The sequence below is a fragment of the Cnephaeus nilssonii genome, assembly GCF_951640355.1.
Source record: "Cnephaeus nilssonii genome assembly, chromosome: 13".
In the NCBI taxonomy this organism is placed as follows: Eukaryota; Metazoa; Chordata; class Mammalia; order Chiroptera; family Vespertilionidae; genus Cnephaeus; species Cnephaeus nilssonii.
This window is the reverse complement of record NC_137084.1, coordinates 40,589,018-40,613,264: the sequence shown is the minus strand read 5'-3', so window position 1 is coordinate 40,613,264 and position 24,247 is coordinate 40,589,018. Positions and strand designations below refer to the sequence as shown.

The window sequence follows — 24,247 nt, the reverse complement described above, 5'->3', positions numbered from 1 at the left end:
GTTCCTTCTGTGTAGTTCATATTCTAAAATGGTGCTCATTGCAGACCAAATGACAAAGGTAACTAGCAACCTAAGTCCCTAAATGAAATGCACTTAATATGGCAAGTTTAGAAAAATAAAATAAAATGGTACATAGAGAACAACAACCAAAATAACAATGAATGGAACCCTCAGGTCCAACTTTCCAAGAAGCATCACTAACCACTTGCACAATGACTGAATCCTTTAGAATCATTTTATTAGTTTTGAGCTGTCCTGTATCCATATATTCCTCCTAATTTGAAGAAATTCATTATTTAGCATTTAGCTTTTTATTAGTTCTCTCCCACCACAAACATTAAAGGATGAGGTTTTAGCTCTCCCCAGACCCCAAATCCAGAACACAGTATTATCCAGACTCTCATATTTAGAGTCTATAATTTGATTCAAGAATGCTAAAAAAGTAAATTGAAGCCTGTAACTTGGTTCAAAAGTGATATTAAAAAATAAGGAATAAGCCCTAGCCAGTTTGGCTCAGTGGATAGAGTTTTGGCCTGTGGACTGAAGGGTCCTGGGTTTGATTCCAGTGAAGGGCACATGACCAGGTTGTGGGCTCTATCCCCTGTAGGGGGCATGCAGGAGGCAGTGGATCAATGATTCTCTCTCATCATTAATGTTTCTCTCTCTCTCTTCCTCTCTCTTCCTCTCTGAAATCACTAATTTTTTTTTAAATAAATAAAAATAAAATAAAGATTAAAATGGCCCTAACTGGTTTGGCTCAGTGGATACAGCGTCGGCCTGCGAACTGAAAGGTCCCAGGTTCGATTCCGGTCAAGGGCATGTACTTTGGTTGCGGGCACATCCCCAGTAGGAGGTGTGCAGGAGGCAGCTGATGGATGTTTCTCTCTCATCGATGTTTCTAACTCTCTATCCCTCTCTCTTCCTCTCTGTAAAAAATCAATAAAATACTAAAAAAAAAAAAAAAAAAAAAGATTAAAACGTAAAGCTTAGAAGTTGTAACCATGGTGTCCTCAGCTCTAGGTTTTATACCTGTGCCAGGAAATCCCATGTCTTATTTCTGCTAAAAAGGAATTGATGGAAACCTACTACTTGTTCCATGGGAAATGCTTTATTTCCTGACCCTTTGCAAATAATGTTGAATGTCACCCAATTATTCTGCCAATAAATGTCATTTATTAGTCTAAGAGAGTCAGAGTCTCTAATTTGAAAATTCTATTGCTTATAAATATTTCCAATAATACAGTAAATCTTATAAATGGTATTTTTCACATTGGGTATTGTCTGGATTATCATTGCTAATGAAAATGTATATTAGAATGTACATGTAGTATATTATATAGGTTATAATATATATTCTAATAAATATTAGAAGCCCAGTGCATGGATTTGTGCACATTGAAAGGAAATTAATTAGAAGAAATATTTTAGAGGCCAAAAAGGGACCATAGGAGATTGGTCGGCCAGGGAGGGACCGTAGGAGGGCTCCAGGACATGTCTGGCCTGTCTCACACAGTCTTGATTGGCCAGACCCCAGCAGCAAGCTAACCTATTGGTTGGAGTGTCTTCCCCCTGGTGGTCAGTGCATGTCATAGCAACTGGTCAAATGGTCGAACGGTCAGACACTGAGCATATTAGGCTTTTATTATATAGGATATAGTCTATTTTAATATGTATATATACATATATATATGCTCAAGTAAACTTTTAGCTTTATGTAATAATTAAAATCTCATCAAACTCTGAAAAATAAAAAGAATATAAAACCCAAGTTTCTCTTCCAATAATGGAAAAGGGCAAAAAATCCTACAGAGCTCAAGATTCTGGAATGAAGTCTCAAGCCCTACTATGGCCAGAAAACAGATGAATGATGCTTCTCTGAATTTGCTTGGTCTTGATGCTGTATATAATGGGGTTCATGAATGGAGGAAAGAGAAAGTAGACATAGCTCATGGTAATGTGGACCACATGTGGGGCATGTTTTCCAAACCTGTGGATGAAAGTCAGGCCAATCACAGTGATGTAAAAGATTAGGACACAGCTAATATGGGAGACACAGGTGTTGAGGGTCTTAGCTCGCTCTTCTGCAGAAGCGATGCCCAGAACTGTCTTAAGGATTAGGATATAAGAGAAGAGGATAATCATAGCATCTAGGAAGAAAGTCAAAGCAACCAGAATAACTGGGTATATACGATTAAATGTAATATCAGCACAGGCAAGTTTCATAACATCTTGGTGGAGGCAAAAGGCATGGGAAAGAACATGGGAATGGCAATATGGGAACCAATAGAGTGGCAGAATTGGAGGTACAATGGACACAAAGCCCCTCATCAGTACCCCAAGTCCTATCTTCATCACCCGGGAATTGATGAGAATGGAGTTGTAACTCAGAGGATATCGGATGGCAATGAAACGATCAAATGCCATAGCAAGCAAGACACCTGATTCTACAATGGCCAGGGAATGAATGAAATAGGATTGGGTAAAACAGGAACGCTGGGCAATTTCCCTCCAGTCCAACAACAGGACACTCAGGACTGTGGGCATTGTAGTTAGTGTCATCCCAAGATCTGTACTTGCCAGCATAGCCAGGAAGTAGTACATGGGCTCATGAAGATTGTGGTCATTCTGAATAAGGACGAGAAGTATGCCATTGCCAAAAAGAATGGAGAGGTAAATGATAAAGAAAGGGATGGAGATCCAGTGGTGAATTGCCTCTGAGCCCAGGAAGCCAGTCAGCAGGAAGGGAGCAGCACTGTTGTTGGACCACATGGTAGGGTTTACAAGTGGAGAAGAGCTTTTGCAGGGGACCTGACCTTTAAATACTTAGCATAATTTCTTACTCTCCATCTTCTTGTAGCACATTGTCAGGTGATACTTCCCTTCCAAATGTACAAGATTTTGTGAATTATCTCACTCTTAATTATGTTTGTATTCACAAAGCCTTTGCCTGGAATAAGGAACAACAATAATATTAATCACAGTAATGAATGTCAACAACTTACTCTTCAGCATCCAAACTTTATTCTGTCATTCACACAACTTACATCTATGTTTCTAGCCTCTACTTCTAGTCCACCAAAATAATTCCTTTGGCTCTATGTCATTGTCTTCAGTATCTTATTCCTCTTCTTATTATCTTTCATATAGACTATGGATGTATTTCTTTCCAATTTGAACCAATTCCTATTTTCTTTCTTGAAATCAATCAGATATTTGTTTCAGGCTTAATCACTAAGGAAAATAATTAATCAACAGAAATGAGTCCATCTCTATAAAAATGTTTAAGAAATATTGTTATCGGTATTACCATCTCAAATGACTTGTGAGATTCCAGAGAAATCAGAACAAGTGGGCAGAGTTGATAAACTGATTTTAGAAGGGTGTGATTACTCAGTGGAATTGGGACTCAGGATGTGAGACCTGCAGCACCAGAGGCAAAGTTTAAAACAGAAAAAGACAGGAGTTGAGAGCTCCTAAAACAAACATTAAAATGAAGACAGACTCCTAGAACAAAGGTCTCCTCAGATGCCAGAAGCTCAATATTTTAAGAAAAATGTATGATATCAGAATTTAATGATTGAATGGATATACTTTACACAAGCAGCTCTGGCAAGAAGATTAAGACTCAGATGTAAAGCTACATTGCTGATGGAGACAATCATATAGGTATTCTAATATTCATGAATCTAGAAAGTCTATATTTATAAAACTTAAATTTGACTTTTATAGGGAACTTTAGGACTTATTTATAATTATGATCCTATCAAATCAAATGAGCATTGTTTGCATATAACCAACAATTTTTTGGCAAGTTGATTATGATAAAAATTGAAAAGAACCACAAGAAAAACATTAGTTTCTTCCAAATTCAGTGGAACCTATATGTGTCCACAGTCTTTTAAATATTGTTTTCTCTCATAAACATCACTACTGGTACCTTTGAAGAGGAATTCAGGAAGAATAAGGTGATAGCAAATCTTTGCACCACTTCCATTTGATAAAAATCTTTGAAAACAAGAATAAATGTTTCCCGAGATTTGGCACATGGTATCATCTCTCCTAATGGACCATGTGGTTGGTAGGAGAGATGAGTAGAAAAAAGATCAATATGTTTTGGGAATGACTACCAGTTCAGGGGACACTGTCAATGACAAAAAGGTCAATGTAGGCCCTGAAGTAGCAAATACTCTGGGGGAAATGATGTCTGCCATCTGACTAGATCCACTGAACCACAGCTGATGTGGGGCTCAGCTTGACAACACTTTTCTACTACCTCTGCACAGAAGTGATGTGTATATCATCATAAATTGTAACCCCTACCTGCTAACATTGTAACCCTTAACCTTCTAACATTGCTTTTCCAATAAAACATGTGAAATGAAAAGATAGAGAATAGATAAATGAATGCCACAATGTATAATATGGGATAGGGACAAATGACCTCTTTGGACCAGCTGCTGCCAGGAAGTGGACCAGATGGAGGAAGCAGGGGGAAATCCAGACTTGTTATTACTACATGGTGTTGTAAAAGTCTGATCTATGGGTTTTGGAATTTGAGCTGAAGAGGGTTGAGGTATCAAAACTGTGTGGTAATCCCTTTGGCTAGAATTATTTTGATTCACTAATATTTTTGATTGACCTAAGTTAGAAAAGAGTACCCTATTTGCTATCTGCAGTCCCTAACAGCAGCCACACTGACATTTGATTTTGGCAATTTGTCAGTGCCAGGAACTGCCCACATATCTCAAATATGCCAGGGGGAATAGCTGCCCAGTTTTGAGAGTCTCTTAATATGTGGTGTGTGACATTAGTGACAGTAGAATTTCTCAACACCATCCGGCAAGCCTAGAGTCTCCATCAGGGATGCAGAGATGACAGGAATGTGTTATCCCCTCATCCCACTCTGAGGGTCTTATGTGGGTTGAATCTCAGAAAGCAGCTAGCCCTGAGTCCTCCATAGTTTCTGGGAGTCACACAGATACATCATTCAGCGTTCCTTCAACTTGCCATGCTGACTGGAGGCAGAAAAACTATTCCAGAAACCAGTTACAAATACATAAGAAGTTGAAGAATAAGGAAGAGAGAAGAGGGCACATGAAGATCATGATGAGAAAATAGGAATATCTTCCCTTTACTTCTGGATAATCTATAAGCACTCCATAAATTACTGTATCCTACCCCACTCCATTCATACAATTACCTATTGCCTGATAATGTATGCTCCTTTAAGGAAAAATAAATCTGAAATACCCCAGCTTTTAAGTGATTGACATCAGTTGTGGTTCAGTGAATCTAGTAAATTGACAGACATCAGTTCCCCCAGAGTATTTGCTACTTTAGTGCCTACATTGACCTTTTTTGTCATTGACAATATCCCCTAAAGTGGTGGTCATTTCCAAAACATATTGATCTTTTTTCTCTACCCATCTCTCCTACCAACCATATTGTTCATTAGTAGAGATGATATGCCAAATCTCAGGAAAAATTTACTTAGGTATGAATTAAGATGGGAAAGTATATGTGGAGAGAAAAGTTGTAACCTAGGAAAAGCTTCATTTTAGGACATAGAAAAAAAAAGGTCTCAAAGGAAATGGACAAAGAAGGAGGCAGAAATATAAGAGGACCATGAAGATGACCTGTTATTACACAGCCAGTGGAAAATATATATTTTTTAAAAATTAGGTAGTGCTGTAGTTTAATAGTGAAAAGTAATGTTCGAATTAGCAAGTAAGATAAAAAATGAGATGTGTCCATTGTTTTTGGCAAATAGGTCTTTGGTGATCATAACAATTTCAGCAGAATGGTAGTAAAAGATGCCTAATGATTATGAAATGCAGTCAATAAATAACAAGAAAATGAAAACAATGTATTATTTACATTCTTCAGATGAGAAAATTCACCTTCAATAGGTTAAATATTTGTCCAAGGCCACACAATTAACATTTGACATACAAAATTCAAATTCAAATTAATGGGACCCCCAAGCTCATGTTCTAAACCTACATCCATTTAATATAGAGTTCTCCTGTCCAAGATTGCCTTTCCCTGAATTCTTCATCTCATTAAAAAAAGGATTAAGTACTTTCTAATCCTTTACAGAAGAATACATGCCATGTGGAAGTGTTACTCTTTATCCATTTTTGAAAATTTTTCATTTACAGTTTCCATTCAATATTCCATTAGTTTTAAGTGTACAGCACAATAGTTAGACATTAATGTAACTTATGAAGTGACCCCCTCAATAAGTATTGCACCCGCCTGACACCATAAATAGTTATTACAATATTATTGACTATATTCCATAAGCTGTACTTTACATCCTCTAGAAGAGTTACTCTTAAAGCATCCTTGCTGAATTTGAATCCCTGGATTTCCTTACTTAAGCCACAGCTTTCTTTTTGTGGTAAGCACAGTCTGATGATTACTTTGTTGCTGTATCCTCAGTATGTGTTCAGAGTCCTGATGAGAGGTATATTTATTAAAGAAACAACTCCCCAGGGAATATTTCTAACTCATTTCCACATAGGCTATTTGGGAATGCCAAAATAATATCTTTTCCCCTTCCATCTGAGAAAGATCTGTGCCTTCATTTCTTATCTGGATGGAGACTCTCTAAGAGAAGCAGTCTCTAATGTCAGATAAAACAAGTTCTAAGTCACTCTCCAGTGTTTTATGGATCATTGAATTGAAAAATTGGTCAAATTTTCTTCTTAAATATTGGCATTTAGAAAACAATATCCCATTCCTCTTCTTTAAAACTGTTCATGAATTATATTCCAACACATCATAGTATTTTTAGGACTAACAATCTGAAAAGGCCATCTAATCCTGAAACTGTAATTTTAAAATTATTTTAAAAAACAAAAGAAAATCTGAAAATTCTGATTTAAAAAGAAAATTAGTACACATTTTACAAGAGAAGATGTTCCAAAGACCAATAACCACATGAAAAAATGTTCAGTATTATTAGTCATTAGAAAAAAGCAATAAGATACCACTTCACACCTACTAGAGTGACTTTCCTATAAATAAAAGCCTAATAAGCTAAGTGTCCAAATGTTCATTCAACCTTTTGACTAGTCGCTATGACATGCACTGACCATGAGTGGGCAGAAGCTCCATCCAGTAGGTTTGCTTGCTGCTGGGGTCTGGCCAATTGGGACTCAGTGAGAAAGGCCTGACATAACCTGGAGCCCTCCTGCGGTCCCTCCCCAGCTCTGATTGTGCACAAGTGCGAGGGACCCCACTGGTGCACAAATCCATGCACCAGGCCTCTAGTAATAAAAATAATAGAAAACAAGTGTCAGTGAGGATGTGGAGAAACTAGAACTCTGTGTGTTACTGGTGAAATGTAAAATAGTATAGACTCTGTGGAAAAGTTTGACAATTCCATACAATGTAGCAATTCCATTATTAGGCATATGTCCAAAATAATTGGAGGAAGTACCCAAACTGATATATTTTTTTAAACCCAAGCATTTTTAAGCCTGCAGCATAAAGGGTAATATGCATTATTATTGATTAGAACATATTTGTATCATAATATAAAACAAGAAAACAAATAAAATATAGTAGATGCTACTTTTGTTGTTCAGACTGATACTTTCATGCCAGCCAATGTTCTTTGATATATAATCATTCATTATGAAAGTATACCACAATTTAGTTATCTACTCTTCTGTTAGTATGCATTTGAGAAGTGGGGAATAATTTTCAAAAATATTTCCTATAAAAACACTAAGTTGAAAAAATTCTGTACCCCCATGTTCATTGCAGCATTATTTAAAATAGCTAAGACATGGTAATTGACTTAAGTGTCCATCTACGGATAAATGGATAAAGAATTTATGATACACACACTCTCTCTCTCTGTCTTTCTCTCTTTCTCTCTCTCTCTCTCTCTCTCTCTCTCTCTCTCTCTCACACACGCACACACACACACACACACACACACACACACACACACACACTGGAATATTATTCAGCCTTTAAAAAAAAACACAAACAAGTAAATCCTGCCAGTTGTAAAAACACAGATGAACCTTGAGGGCATTATGCCAAGTTAAATAAGTCAGATAAAGCCAAATACCATATGATCTCATTTACATGGGGAAAATAAAACAAACAAACTCATAAAAAGATAAGATTTGTGGTTACCAGAGGCAAAGGTAAAGGGGAAGGGAAATTAGAAGAAATTGGTCAAATGTAGTAACTTCCAGTTACAAGATAAATAAATACTAGAGATGATAACTATATTTAGCACTGCTGTACTAGTATGATATACTAGTATATGTGAGTTGTTAGGAGAGTAAATCCTGAGCGTTCTCATCACAAAGAGAAGTGCTGTCAGTTTTTTTTGTGGTGTTTTTTTTTTTGCATTCTCTTTTTATTGTGTCTGTATGAGGTGATGGGTGCTAACTAAATGTATTCTAGTAATTATTTCACAATATATGTAAGTCAAACCACTATGCTGTTCACCTTGAACTTACACAGTAAATGTATATAAGTCGTATTTCAATAAAACTGGAAAAAATATTTTCTTCAACAAAATATGATGGCACCTAGAAGAGAACATTCAATCTCCATCAACCTCACCAATAAATCCACCTCTTTACAGTCTGCTTCTTCCATCTTGGAAACAATCCTGCTTATCCAGCAGTGAGTCGCCCTCTTCTATCTCTTTAGGAACACTAAAGATGGTCATGTCATTCCCCAACCCACTGTGTGCCCAGCAAGCCTCCAGAGATGAGCTTCACTATAGCTTGATTCTCCTGTTCCTCTCAGACATAACTTATAGGGAATTAAATAAATAAGACTTTAAAGATCCATGCCAGGTTGCTGGGATCTTTCTCACTTAGCATGAGCAAATTAATAGAGTTTTTGTTTAATTATAGTTTATATTCAAACTTATTTATATTAATTTCAGGTGTATAACATAGTGATTAGACAATCATATACTTTACAAAATGGACCCCTCGATATTTCATGTACCCACCTGGCACCATACAGAGTTATTACAATACTAGAGGCCCAGCACGCGATATCGCACGAGACCCAGAGGCGGCACCCAGACTGACTCCCGCTGCGCCGGGAGGGATGCGGGACCCAGAGTCAAGTCCCCAACCACCCATGTGCACCTTGCCACACATGTAACCCTGCCCACCCACGCATGCCTCGTTTTGCAGGCTAGAAAGGGATTGACAAAATATTCAAAGTGATAAAAAGCAAGGACCTACAACCAAGGTTTCTACCCAGCAAAGTTATCATTTAGAGTTGAAGGACAGATTAAGAGCTTCTCAGGCCCTAGCTGGTTTGGCTCAGTGGATAGAGCATCAGCCTGCAGGCTGAAGGGTCCTAGGTTCGATTCTGGTCAAGGGCACATGTCCAGGTTGCCAGGTCCTATCCCAGTGTCGGGGGGAAGGGGGGGGGGATTCAGGAGGCAGCCAATCAATGATTCTCTCTCATCATTGATGTCTCTATCTCTCTCTCCCTTCCTCTCTGAAATCAATCTTACCTACTAATAAACAAACATGTAAATTGACTGTACCTCCGCTATGCCCACAGCCAAACAGTAGTGAGTATGCAAATTAACCCACAAATGGCGGGTTAATTTGCATATGGAGGCGCAGAGCAGCCAGGAGGGGCGGGACACCTGCTATGAGGGGAGGGGGGGCGATGGAGGGAGCTACAGGAGCGGTGCTCTGGCCGGGAGTGAAGACTGTAGGCTCCTGGGCAGCCAGGAGCAAAGCCAGGGGAAGGAAGGCCTATTCTTGCACGAATATCATGCAATGGGCCTCTGTAAAAATATAATTTAACAACAACAAGAGAGAGATAGAAACATCAATGATGAGAGAGAATCATTGATTGGCTGCCTCCTGAAGGCCCCCCGCTGTCCCACCACTGGGGATAGGACGCAGCAACCTGGGCATGTGCCCTTGACCAGAATCGAACCTAGGACCCTTCAGTCTGCAGGCTGATGCTCTATCCACTGAGCCAAACCAGCTAGGGCCTGGAGAAGCTCTTAATCTGTCCTTCAACTCTAAATGATAGTTTTGCTGGGTAGAAACCTTGGTTGTAGGTCCTTGCTTTTTATCACTTTGAGTATTTTGTCAATCCCTTTCTAGCCTGCAAAGTTTCTGTTGAGAAATCAGCTGATATTCTTATGGGAGCTCCCTTCTAGGTAACTAACTACTTTTCTACTGCTGCTTTTAAAACACCCTCTTTGTCTTTAACCATTGCTGTACTTTACATCCCCATGATGTGCCCTAGAGTGGGCCTCTTTTGGCATATCTTGTTTGAGGCTCTTGGACCTGTATGTCTATTTTCTTCACCAGGTTAGGGAACTTTTCTGTCATTTTTTTTTTTCAAATAGGTTATCAATTCCTTGCTCTCTTTTTTTCACCTTCCTGCATTCCTCTGATTCAAATAGTGGTATGTTTGTTACATGTTGTCCCAGAGGCTCCTATACTATCCTCATTTTTTTTTAAATCTTTTTTGTTCTGGCTCTTCTGATTGGCTGTTTTTTTATTTTTATCTTCCAAATCTCTTATTTGATCCTCTACTTCATCTACTTTAAATTCCTTACAATGTATTCTTTATTTTAGTTAATATATTATTAATTTCTGACTGCTTTTTTGTTTTCTATATTTATTTAAAAATAAATATATATGTATATTGATTTCAGAGAGGGAGAGAGAGAGAGAAACATCTCAGTGCACAGGCCAATGCTCTATCCACTGAGCCAAACTGGTTAGGGCTCTATATTCCTTTTTATGTTTCCTTTGTTTTTGTTAAAGTTCTCAGTAAGTAATCTATTCTTCCCCTAAAATCTTTGACTATTCTTGTACCAGTATTTTGAACTCTGTACCTGATAGATTTCTTGTCATGAGCCTCTGTGACAACATGAAACAAACATACCAATATATGCATCACAGGGGTGTAGGAAGGAGAAAAAAGAGAGCAAGAAATTGATCATCTATTTGTCTGATAGATTTCACTTAGTTCTATTTCTGGAGTTTTGTTCTGTTCTCTCATTTGGGATGTTTTTCCTCCCTCCTCATTTGGCAGCCTCCCTGTGTATGTTTCTATGTATTATGCAGAGCTTCTATGTATCCTGGACTTTGTAGAGTAAACTTATGTAGTGGGTGTCCTGTAGTGTCCAGGTGGTTATGAATGATGGTTATTCTATAGTTTAGTTGCAATTTTGAGGTGTTTGTGGGAGAATTTGAGTGCCTTATTTACTTATGTTGCCATCTTGACCAGAACCCTAAATCTCATTAATTTTATCTTAAATATCTCTTACATACCCACTAAATTCATTTTCACTTTGATAATTTTAGCTACGGGTATCTCTTTCTGAAGTTGCTACACTATCTCTTTTTATTTTCTTGTTCTCTGCTTGTATCACTTAAATCCACATGGTATGTGAACTTATAATTGGCCAACATCACTGAATCATGTTACTCCTTTGCGTAGAACTATTCAATAGCTTCCCATGACTCTTTGAATAGACCCCAGCAATGGCAAACAGAATGCTATTGATTTAAACACCCTTTTTCTCCTCAACCTCTCCTTACAACTATCAGCCACAGTTTAAAAAGGTTCTATGATCCATTCCTCCTACAGCCTCCTCATATATTACCTCTGCTATAACATCTTCATGCCTATTTTCACCAGTTAATTTCTAATATACCCCCATATCTCAGTTCAAGGCACACTCTTCAGGGAACTTTTCTCTAACCAGTCTCAATGTGATTCTTTTTGAGACCCACATCCTCAAAGCAGTTTATTTTAATGTTTTTATTGCTAGTCATGGGGATTATTTTAAATTTAAGTTTAGTTGAAATTTGATTCTGCAGTGGACTGTGATCTGCATAGGCAATATTTTATATCTGTTTGCTTGCAGTTAGAACATTTTTGTTTAGTGTTATTCCTGTCTCATACCTTAAAATAATAGCCAAATGAATAATGATACTACCTTGAGGACTGATTTCCTTTTCCCTAAATATTAACCAATATAAAATAAAATATGTAAAATGTTGTTCAAAATATAAAACAATAAGTAAATAAACATGAATTTAAGGAAGGCTTTATCAAATGGCCCCAAATCTTAATACTTAATAACACAAATATTAATAAAGTTATTTATACATAAAATTTAAAATATATATATGTATAGTGGAAATTTTTTAATATCAATGACTCACTGGGGTTTATTTATAATAATACACTCCCACAAATAAATTAAGAAAGCATGAACATCCTAAAAGGAAAATAAGCAAGAGATATGAGCAGAGAAGTTCAAAGACAGACATGTAAATTGATACATCAAACTGAAAAACTGCTAAAATCTATGGTTTATAGCAATAATATTAATTAAATATAATAAAAAAACAGATTACACATAATCTTCCAGATATATCAGAAATATTTATTTTCTCTACTTAACATTTAGAGAGAAGAACACAGAATAATGACAAACAAATCAATCCATGAACCTAACAAACACCAAATCCGTGAAGTCAAGAGCAGACCCCTGATGAGCCTCATAGATGTCATTGTATCATTTGAAGAAGTGGAGGCTGCCACAGAAAGTTTTGAAATCTTGTGAATTTCTTTGCTCTCAATTCAAAGAAATCTCTGATCCCCACCTTCTTTCCTGGACAGTCACCTACATCAGAGTTTAACTTTCAATTGTATATTTAGTTAAAAGGCGGCGAATGCCATATTGAATTTGCTTGGTCTTGACACTGTAAATGATAGGATTCATTAAAGGAGGAAAGAGAAAGTATACATAGCTCATTATAATGTGGACCACTTGTGGCACATTTTTCCCAAACCTATGAATAAATGACAGACCGATAACAGTGACATAGAAGATGAGGACACAACCGATGTGGGAGATACAGGTATTGAGGGCCTTGGCTCTCTCTTCACCAGAGGCTATGCCCATGACAGTCTTAAGAATTAGGATATAGGAGAAAAGGATGATCAAAGAGTCTAAGAAGATTGTTAAAGAAATCAGAATGACAGGGTACAGTCTATTGAAAGTTATGTCAGCACATGCCAGTTTCATAATTTCTTGGTGAAGACAGAAAGCATGAGAGAGAACATGAGAGTGACAATATGGAAATGAAAAAAGACGCACAATTACAGGCACAATGGATATGAAACCCCTCATAAAAGCTCCCATCCCTAACTTTACCACTCGAGTATTGGTGAGAATGGAAGTATATCTCAAGGGATTGTGAATGGCAATAAAACGGTCATAGGCCATGGCAAGCAAGATACCTGACTCTACAATGGAAAGAGAGTGAATACAGTAGGCCTGCAAGAAACAAGCTCCATGGCTTATCTCCCGATGATTCACCCATAATACACCCATTACAGTTGGCATTGTGGTCAATGTCACCATCAGATCTGTTCCCGCCAGCATGGCAAGGAAATAGTACATGGGTTCATGGAGAGTGTGGTCATCCTTGATTAGGTAGAGGAGAATGCCATTGCCAGAAAGCACAGAGACATAGACTGCAAAGAAGGGGATGGAGATCCAGTGATGAGCTGTTTCCAGGCCTGGGAAGCCAGTCAGCAGAAAGGGGGAAGCACTAATATTGGGCCACATAATATGTGTACAGGTGAAGAGCAGCTTTCTAGAAATCTTTAATCCAGGAAACCAGATATTTCAGGAGTGATATATCATGGCAGTATCAGTCACCATCTTTGAACTTTGGAATAATTAAATATAACTCTGAAACTATTTCCCTGCAGGAGAGTAGAGACTTGCAGGTATTAGATGAGATGAGGAATGCTGGTCTTTCCCTAATTAGAACAAAATGTTAGGTTAATGCTTAACATATACTCAAATTTAAAAAAAAAATTATTATTCTTAAAACATCAGTTCTTACTAGTATGTGTATCTTTAAAATTTTTTTCAGCAACAGTGATAACAATAACAAACAAAATAAATAAATACAAATGAATAACAATCACACTTAGCTGCTTTCTTGTTCTGATTGCTAACTTTTAAGACAATTTAATTATGATCTTGACTTTTTTTCATAATCATGAAAAACACATACACATATTATTTTTTTCAAACACTTCTTTGTTTTTGAAATTCAAAGTCTGTGTTTTTGGAACATAACAAGCATCACTACCCCTTCCAATTTCTTTGTTGCTCCAACAATTACCCCTTTCTTGAGAATGGCTACCAGAACTATGGTCCACCAACCAGCCACAGCTAACAAGTATGTGGATGTGTTAGACATGATGCCTTGACCTCCACTTCCAACTTCCTGAACCAAAATTTGCATCTTATCACAATACACAGTAATATCTGAAAAACACTGCTCCAAACATATCTTATCTATTCCAACTTTGGAGATAGATGCTTTTTTTATTTTTCTAACTGGTTGGTTATCTCATTCCTTCTAAGTATTCTCATGCAATTGTTTTTATTGTTCCTTCACCATTCAGTGGTTCTTGTTTACAAAATCATTTCACATAGTTATGTGTTCAGATTCTTTCTCTATGTTTTCACTTAGCCCTATCTCCTTTTCCTCCAACACTTAACTCCTGAAGAGTTCTTGCTTATGTGACTGGTCACATTGTAATGCTCCCACACCTTAAATATGTCAGTCATCTCCACTATGTCAATATTCTTGGTTGCCACAATCCAAAATTGAGGACATATTACCTTTATGCTGCAGGCTTGTTTCATCAAATATTTGGAAGCATCAAGGCATGTCTCCATACTCAGCAGGAAAATGCTTTCCTCCTTCATAAGATATCCTTAGTAGCAGAAGTAGACCAGAATCAGGACAAATCAACTCTTGTGTTACAAAATACTCAGAAGTTATATCTGCATTGACATGATGCTCATTGAGATAAAAATCACTAACACTAAGTGATTCCTAAAATTAAAATACATTTAAGTCATATAGAAATTTAAGTTATAATTGTGGAAATGTTGTTCTGTCCATGAAAGATTCTTTACGCTTAAAAAGATAGACTTTAAAATAAAATAGTGAATTGTGAATCCATCACAAAGTCCAAATAAATAAGTGACCAGAGAAGACAGTGTGATACCTCTCCCCTCCACCCTTGTCTGCTCTTTATATACACTCCACCCTTCCTGAGTGGAATAGAGGAAAGGCTCCCCTAGGCACCAGGGTGATGGGCCAGAGACAGCACCTCAGGATTTATCCTTCTGAGTCTCACTGATAATTACCAATGTCCTTTATAAGAGAGCAGTTCCTTAAGTAAACACAGTCTTCTGTTAGGATCTAATAAAAACTATAATTCTCTATCCAGACAAATTAATAAGAGCACATAATGTCACATTTAATTTAGGGCATTCACAGTTATCCTACTTCCCATCTAAGGGTCCAGATCAGAAAGTCTAAATCCAACACAGCTTCTTTAATACACTTATTGGAAAGAAAGAAAAAAAATATGGGCTATAGTGTTGCCCACATCAACTGGGATCTTCGCTCTATGCAAACCTCTGGAAAAACTTTTAAAATTGTTTTCCTTGATTGCATCTAACATTAGAGGGGAAAGGAGTGAATTCATATTCTGTCCCTCACATTCATCAATTCGGGTCTTGTTATTGGAACATGTACCCATTGCTGAACTATTTGAAGACTCAGTCCAGATGATTTCCTTGTGTAGCCTCCTCAAGAGGTCTTATTAGCAAGCTATGTGTATAGAAATCACCTCCCCAGAGTTACATCTTTATAGCCACTCAAGAGATTTTTTTATTTCTCTACCTTCTCTCTTCTCTCTAAACAAAGTGTTTCCCAAAAGATGTGAGAAGAAACGCCAGGACTTGGTTATGTGACATCTTCCCTACACCCAGAAGCCTAGGTATTGGAATTTAAGAAATCAATGAATGTCCTTTTCCTTATGTCCTTCAAATGCCAAACATGATTTAGTTTATCCCAGGGACACTTGTACCATCTTTGATCCTAGAACTTATGAATTCCAATTGAATTTTTGTTTTTTCTGCTTCTTTGGGAGAAAATAACTTCTGATACAGAAGAACATCAATAAATTCCTTAGTAGCCATGTGCATAACAGTCAATTTTTCTCTTAAAATTATTTTATTTTAACATAATTGATGAGTTTGTGCCAGGTTCACAGTGAGCAACGTGGTCTTTTTTTTCACAGAATATAACACAATAATGGGTATTAGAAAGAAAATATCATAAGTTTTCATAGCACTGTTATTATTGCACAGATGGTAGCATGCTAAGGGGAGCACATAAAAAATATTTTTGGGATTAGGAAAAACTTCCCAGAGACATGCATCTTTTCAAATTAAAAAAACTCCATGGGCTAATTATTGATTGAATACATTGGCATTTCATTTGCCAACATATCTTACCTAATAATAGACAAACATGTAAATTGACCATACCTCTGCTACGCCCACAGCTAATCAAAGTGAGTATGCAAATTAACCCAACAAAGATGGTGAATTTGCATATGCAGACACGAAGCGGCCGGGAGGGGCAGGACGCCTGCTATGAGGGGGTGGGGCAGTGGAAGGAGCTACAGGAGCATTGCTCCAGACAGAAGCGAGGACTTGCCGGGAGCGGGGACTTGCCAGCTCCCGGGTGGCTGGGAATGAAGCTAGGGGAAGGAAGGCCTATTCTTGCACAAATATCGTGCAACGGGCCTCTAGTTTCCTATAATTTTGCTTAATGTGCAAAATTCTTTCTAAGCCTTCTTATCTCTTGATGAAATAATAACACATAGCCTTTCTTCATATACTGCTAATGTACATATGTTCATCATGTTGACTTCTACAAAGAATAAAATGCATTGAAGGCCCTACATTAACTTTGTGTTTCAAAACTATAAAATAAGAATATTTCTTGAACGCAGTTTATTACCAACCTCTCATTCCAGAAAAAAAAAAGATGTTACTATTAGAATGCTTCCATTATTTGCACCTCTTTTCATATGTAGAAGTTATGAATTGAAAAACACAAAACAAAATCTTAGGTGTGCAAAAAATGGAACTTTATCTTATTACTAGAGGCCTAGAGCACGAATCATGTGACCCACCCACCACCACTCGCCACTCGCAGCTCGCCGCTCACCACCCCACCTGCCACCACTCATGCGCGGGGTGTGGGGGTGGTAAGGGGACTGAGAGGTGTTCAGTGCACCTCATGGTGACTGGTTGAGCGGTTGTTCTGGTTGTTACACTTATGGTTCCTGGCCTTTTATTATATAGGATAGGCAATTTGGAGTTCTCAGCTCATTAGTTGGAAGACATCAGATAGTATCAACTAAAGGTCTTCTCACAATTCTTTGTGGGCTGCTAACCATGTTGGTCTGCTGAAATCCTTCTTGTTTGGCTTCTGGTTATTATAACAGCAAGACCTCTCTTGGTCTGAATACCTTACTCTCATCTATTTCTGATCTTCTGTAATGCCATGCAGTACCAAGGGGGATTTCTAAAACCAAGACATAGAGAAAATATCTAAACTGTTTTTTCCACACAGAACTCTATCAAGTTATCTCATCCTCCTTTCTTTGTGTAGACCCTGCAATCATTTCAAGTGTCATTGACCTCAAAACCATTAATAGTAATGCTTTTTTCCAGAATAGAAAATAAAAGAAAATAGCAAACTAATCTATCAAGCAGTGCAACAGAACTGAAGCCAATGTCATTAGTGATGTGATGGGGTAAGGAGCTGAGAATAAGAGGCTCTTTGTCTTTTAAATGACAGGAATCCCAATCCCTTTGATTCTAAGACACATTGGTATCATATAGTTCATTCTGCTGCGAAACTTATCTTTCAATGGGGAGAACAACACCCTAAGTAAGTAAATCAAGCTCAAGTTCTATGGAAAGAGAGAAGACGATTGATACCATTCTGGATCTGCTTGGTCTTAATACTATAGATTATTGGATTCATAAATGGGGGGAAGAGAAAGTAGACATAACTCATGATGATATGAACTATATGTGGCACATATTTCCCAAATCGATGAATGAGGGTCAGCCCAGTCACAGTGACATAAAAAACCAGTACACAGCTAATATGAGAAACACAGGTGTTTAGAGCTTTTGTCTGCTCCTTACCTGAAGCAATGCCCATAACAGTCTTAAGGATTAGGATATAAGAGATAAGGATAAGCATAGAGTCCAAGAAGCCAGTTAATGAGACCAAGGCTATAGGATAAAGTCTATTGAAAGTAATGTCAGCACAGGCCAATTTGATCACATCTTGGTGTAAGCAGAAGGCATGGGAGAGGACATGGGACCTACAGTAGGGGAATTCAGAAAGGGTGATGATTATGGGCACAATAAGTATAAATCCTCTCATTAGAACCCCTAGACCTATCTTCACCACCTTAGCATTGGTGAGAATTGAGGTGTATCTTAAGGGATTGCAGATGGCAATAAAACGATCATAGGCCATAACAAGCAAGACTCCAGACTCCACAATTGAGAGTGAATGGATTAGATAGGCTTGGAAATAGCAGGCCCCATGGCTAATCTCCCTGTGATCCAGCCACAGAACACCAAGCACAGTGGGCATTGTTGTCAAAGTCACTCCTAGATCTGAGGCTGCCAGTATAGCCAAAAAGTAGTACATAGGCTCATGAAGAATGTGGTCTTCTCTGATAAGGAAGAGGAGAGTGCCATTGCCGAGGAGGATGGAGATATAGATGACAAAGAAGGCAATGGAAATCCAAGGATGAAATGTCTCCAGACCTGGGAAGCCAGTCAGTAGGAAAGGAGCAGCACTAGTGTTGGACCACATGGTGGACTCCTGCATTGAAACAAACAAATAAAAATAAAGTATCTCTAAATTAGCCTTGTCCAGTAGAAATATCATTTAAGCTACATATGTGATTTTAAATTTTCTAATAGGCATATTAAGGTTTTTAAAAAGGAAGAGTGACAAATAATTTCAATAATGTATTTTACTTAATCCACTATATTCAAAATACTATTTCAAATGTAAGCAGTATAAAAATCATGGATAAAATATTTTACATTTTATTGTACTAATGCTTCAAAATCCAGTATTTAGTTTACAATTACAAAAAATCCTAATTCAAGTTAAGCATAGGCTACAGTATTGGAGAGGACACCTTTAGACTATAAAATTATTTTTTCATATCATTTAAAAATAAGAAATCACAGTCTTTGTATAGAATTGTGCTAACCTTGTATCCCACTTTCATAAATTTCTCATTCCAGTTCTCTAATTCCAGTATTTTCTAACCCTTTATTATCTGGGTCAAAATCTTCACTTAATGCTTATCCAAATGTCTGACCTACTCTCAACTGAAACCCAAGGTCCTTTGTCCAATTCTAGTTCTGTCTTCTAGATTATTCTCATCTCTATTGTAAGCATGTTTTACATTATAGGAAAGAATTTGGTAGTTTCATTTTGGATTCACCATTCATTCATATTATGCATTCATTGATTTAATAAATAGGAATTGATGGTAACTACAAAAATGAACATTAAGGGCACAAACATCATGATCTTGTGAGAAACAAAAACAACTTTCTTTGGGTCATGCAATCTTTACTTGAATTGAATCTCACATTACAATATTCTATGTGGCTAAATTATTAAGCAAATCTATAGAACCACCCCATTTAGGGACCCTCAAAGAAGGGTGCCTGAAGTCTTTTCAGATATTATCTGACTTCATGGGATTTTTATATTATTAAATTTTATAAAGTTTTACAACTTTCTGCTTCAAGGAAGTATTGCATTTGGCTCCAGAAGATAGAATGTAAAAACTTGAAAATGACTCTTTTTCCCCCCCTCCAATTCTTAATGTTTCAATAAAGACAATTAGATTTGTCTATATTACTCAGTCACCTGATATTTCTTGATTCTTTAAACCTCATAGTTTTGTGCTCAATGCAGGGCATATAGTGGTAAAAAAAAAAAAAGCAGATATTTACACACTTAGTAAAGTGGCCATAATCCTGTATATTGACAACCACCAAATATTGGCAAGGATATGGAGCAACAGAAATTCTCATCCATTGCTGGTAGGAATGCAAAATGATACAGTCATTTGGAAGACAGTTTGGTGGCTACATACAAAACTAAACCTACTCTTATATAAAATGTAATCATTGCACTTCTTGGTATCTACCCAAAAGCGTTAAAAATTTATGTTTACACATATTCTAAAAGGGAAGGTGGGAGTGGGTGGGTGGGAAGAAACCAACAAAAAACTTGTATGTATATATGCATAACCCATGGACACAGACAATAGGGTGGTGAAGGCCTGGGATGGGGGTTGGGGGTAAGCTAGAAGGGGTCAATGGGGGGAAAAAGGGGACATATGTACTTCTCTCAACAACAAAGATTTAAAAAAACAAAAAAAACAAACAAAACAAAAAGCCTTGGAAGCAAACAAGATGTCCTTCATTAGATCACTGGATAAATTAACTGTGGTACTCCAAACAATGGAATATTATTCAGTGATAAAAGGAACTAAATTATCAAGCCATAAAAAAGCATGAAGTAAACTTTTGTTCATCTTACTAAGTAAAAGAAGCCAATGTGAAAACACTCTATATTGTATGATTCCAATATTCTATGACATTCTAGAAAAGGCAGGGACCTGAGACTTTTATTGCCACAAGAAACTGAATTCTGCCAACAATATGAATGAGTTAGGAAATGGATTCTTCTCTAGACCCTTCAAATAAGAGTTCAACACAACTTTGATTTTGTCCTTAAGATTCCCTATGCAGAGAAACCAGTCAAGCCTGCTAAACTTCTGACCTACAGAACTGTGCTATTATAAATAAATATTGATTTAACAGCACAGTTTGGGGCAATTCATTCAAACAATAGAAAACTAAGGCAGTAAGGATTGCTATTATTTGTATCTTACCTATTAGTAAAAAGCAATACTTAGTTTAAGTTAATTATTATGTCAATTAGCTATTGCCACATGGAAAAGCCCTATACAACATACACATTTGTTTTTCATTCATATGCATAGTTCATCTAATTTTGGGTGACCCTGGCAGGGTGCCTCTGATGATTTCTGTCTGTTTTGATCATGCACCTTCTAAGTTTCAGCTGGACGTCTACTCCATCCTATCATTCTCCGGCTTCTTCCTTTTTGTATCCATTACACTCTTCTTGGTTTTATTACAATCTTTTCCTTCACTTTGCCCCTCTTCAATTAAGTTCCAGCTGTCTTTCCTATATCACCCAGGCTTCAGCACAAAATTTAGCACAAATATTTTGTCTTTCACATTTCTACTATCAGTCCTTCAGACATAGTGTCTCTAATTAACTCATTCTAATTAAAACATAGGTGTACTTCCTTGGCCTGTGTGACTCAATTGGTTGAGTGTTGTCCTGTGCACTGAAAGGTGGCCAGTTCAATTCCAGGATAGGACACAGGGCACATACCTACCTGGGTTTCGGGTTCAATCCCCAGCAGGGCACATATGGGAAGCAACTGATGCTTCTTTCTCACATTCTCTCACAAATCTCTCTCTCTCTCTCTCTCTCTCTCTCTCTCTCTCTCTCTCTCTCTCTCAAAAAAAAATCAATAAAAACATATTTAAAACATGGGTGCACTCCCAATCCAATACTAGCATTGTTTATATTACTAACTGCTATATTAAACATCAATTCTCCTGGAAGAAATGACAGACTTTGGTTTGCTGATCATGACATTATTTATAAAATTTTAATGATATTATTATTAACAGGCTGCACTGCCTACCGGGTATGCTGCTGGCTAAAATGATTTATGTAATGACATTGACTTCCAAATAATACTGATACCATAATTGGCTAATGTGTAAGCTGTCTAATCCATACACTGTCTTTTCACAAATGTCCAAATAAGAGTTACCAATAACTTACCAACTACCTGTATGTGTGCTACTATCAGGCCCTCCAGACTTTAATTTCCCCCCATTTGTGGACATGATTGATTGATCAGTTCTGACTTGGTCTCACCCACTGGAGTTCTTATACAATGTTTATTTCTAATCTTTAATGGAACAGCAACTCTTAAGGATAGAAATTATTTTGTTCTATAACTGAGAATTAGTCAAATTACTGAAGGCAAAAGACACAGAAGAGGAAAAAGTTAGCAGAAATGTCACATAGAAAGATATGAGAGAAAGAACACTGAAAACAGAGAACAAAACCTAGAGGAAGAGAAGATGCAGCTGCAGCATAGTCAGTCCTATATGTGTCATGATGACCCTGCTCTGCACATTCACTCTCAACATCAGTCTCTCTTCTGCTTCTTGCCTCTTCCAAAAAATATGTCTGTTGTAGGAAAAATATTCTTGGTAGCTTTGGGCATTTCACTGGACAGATCCATATAGACAAATAATAGCTTTCCTCGGTTTTCTATTTACCTTCTTTCAACACCTACATGAAGGAAGAGCAGTCCAAGAAGAGCTGTTATCTTTATTTCCTTTCTATTATCTCCATTCCGTTCTTCCATGACAACCAGAGCCTTACCTGGGGCACCAGGAATTAATGGGAGAAGTAATTGCCGGATCTTGATGTAGAACGTGGCGCAAATGTTACTTTTGAAGACTGCTAACATTATTAATTGGCGAAGTTATCTGTATAGAAAAATGGTTCCCCAGGGTCCCTGCAGCTGTAGATAATTAGGCTTCTAGGATATATTTTCCTGGCCTCTTTGGGAGAAAGAGTTGGGCCCCCAGAGCTGTGTCCTATGTTCCCACATTTCATTGCAAACAGAAAACAAAATTGTAGTTTCATTTAAGAGATGGAAGTTTTGCTGTCAGTTCATCTTGGTCCCTTCATATTCCCACCTCAAGAAGAGAAGATACCATCAAAACTACATTTGACTTTGTTATTCCTAAATCCTAGAGCAAATAAACTCAGCTCAAAACCACCAGGTTTGGGGGCCTGGGAGGAAGTGAGAAAAGCACTAGTGGTGAGTATCTTTGTTAAGCAACTATTCATGAACATCTCTGTCATGCATGTTCCCAAAAACATTTTCATTTCCTTCATATTTCCTGCTGCACTGCCTGTAAAATACAGAATCACTGCAGCATAACCTCTCAGATTTAGAAGGACTTCTCAAAGCCTTTGATGTAGTGTTTCCTGACCAGAGTCATCAGTTAATGCCCATTTCATTTTGGGCCACAGAGCTCAATTTTAATGAGACAATATGTTTTAAAGTTATCCAAGTAGTCACATTATTTTAAACTAGAGGCCCATTGCACGAAGATTCATGCAATAGGACTTCCTTACCCTGGCTGCCAACACTGGTTTTCCTCTGCAACCTGGGACCCAGGCCTTCACTCTGGCTACCGCCTTCAGTCTTCTCTCAGCCGGAGCTTTCAGTCTTCGCTCCAGCCTGAGCACTGCTCCTGTAGCTCCCTCTACCCTCCGCCCTGCCCCTCATAGCAGGCATCCCGCCCAACCTGGCTGCTTTGTGCCTGCATGCGTGCTGCCCAGAGGCCTGGAGCGGCTGTGGGGTGGGGCTGCCTGCATCTTTGTCAGGTTAATTTGCATACTCACTCCTGATTGGGTGGTGGGCATCGTGAAGTGACAGTCAACTTGCATGTTTCTCTTTTATTAGTGGAGATATCTTACCTTTTTGAGTTAAAATATTTTCTCCAGGACTTACCATTCCTTAGCTCTGGATCTGGCTGTGGTGCCACAGAGCTTAGGTCCCATTCCTGTTTCATATTACTTATGACATAGATGAAGGTAACAATCAGGTATCTAAATACCTTCACTAATGACTCAGGGAAGTCTTTACCTTAGATAACTTGCAATTTGTGGAGTAAGCCTATGTTGACATTTTACAACCTCCTTTTTTATGGAGTTTGATTTTGTTATGTCAGCCTTCAGCATTGCACATTAGCCTAAGCAGATGAAATAATTTAATTTATTCCCGTGAATGGATTCTTCACTATTCACTGCCACTGCTACCTTTCACCTTGGTGACACATATTAGTGTCTAAGGACATAAACTCATAAATATCCTATCTAAATGAATTTTGTGCATGAGCTTATCCTATATAATAAAGATGTAATATGCAAATTGACTGTCACTCCAACACACAAAATGGCCACCCCCATATGGTCAAAGATGGTTGCCCCCATGTGGACACAAGATGGCCACCATAAGATGGCCGGCAGGGGAGGACAGTTGGGGGCAACCAGGCTGGCAGGGAAGGGCATTTAGGGGCAACCAGTCTGGAAGGGACGGCAGTTAGGGGTGA

General features: G+C 37.7%; 2 protein-coding genes across 3 annotated transcripts; both read right to left on the bottom strand.

Annotated features, from left to right (window-relative positions):
* Window positions 1-1,833: 1,833 nt before the first annotated feature.
* On the bottom strand, window positions 1,834-13,621 carry LOC307109606 (olfactory receptor 51B2-like; the record flags this gene model as incomplete). Of its 2 annotated transcripts, XM_079788423.1 has the most annotated exons (2): window positions 1,834-2,438; window positions 13,291-13,621. In XM_079788423.1, 2 exons carry the CDS (start codon window positions 13,619-13,621, stop codon window positions 1,834-1,836), a joined length of 936 nt encoding a protein of 311 aa, XP_079644549.1. The 2 variants fall into 2 exon arrangements, with proteins under 2 accessions (XP_079644549.1, XP_079644548.1); XM_079788422.1 differs by lacking the exon at window positions 13,291-13,621 and having other exon boundaries at window positions 1,834-2,769.
* Window positions 13,622-17,852: 4,231 nt separating this feature from the next.
* LOC307109617 (olfactory receptor 51B2-like) lies at window positions 17,853-18,785 on the bottom strand (the record flags this gene model as incomplete). The annotated part of the gene is made up of 1 exon (XM_079788434.1): window positions 17,853-18,785. One exon carries the CDS (start codon window positions 18,783-18,785, stop codon window positions 17,853-17,855), a length of 933 nt encoding a protein of 310 aa, XP_079644560.1.
* Between the last annotated feature and the right edge of the window lie 5,462 nt (window positions 18,786-24,247).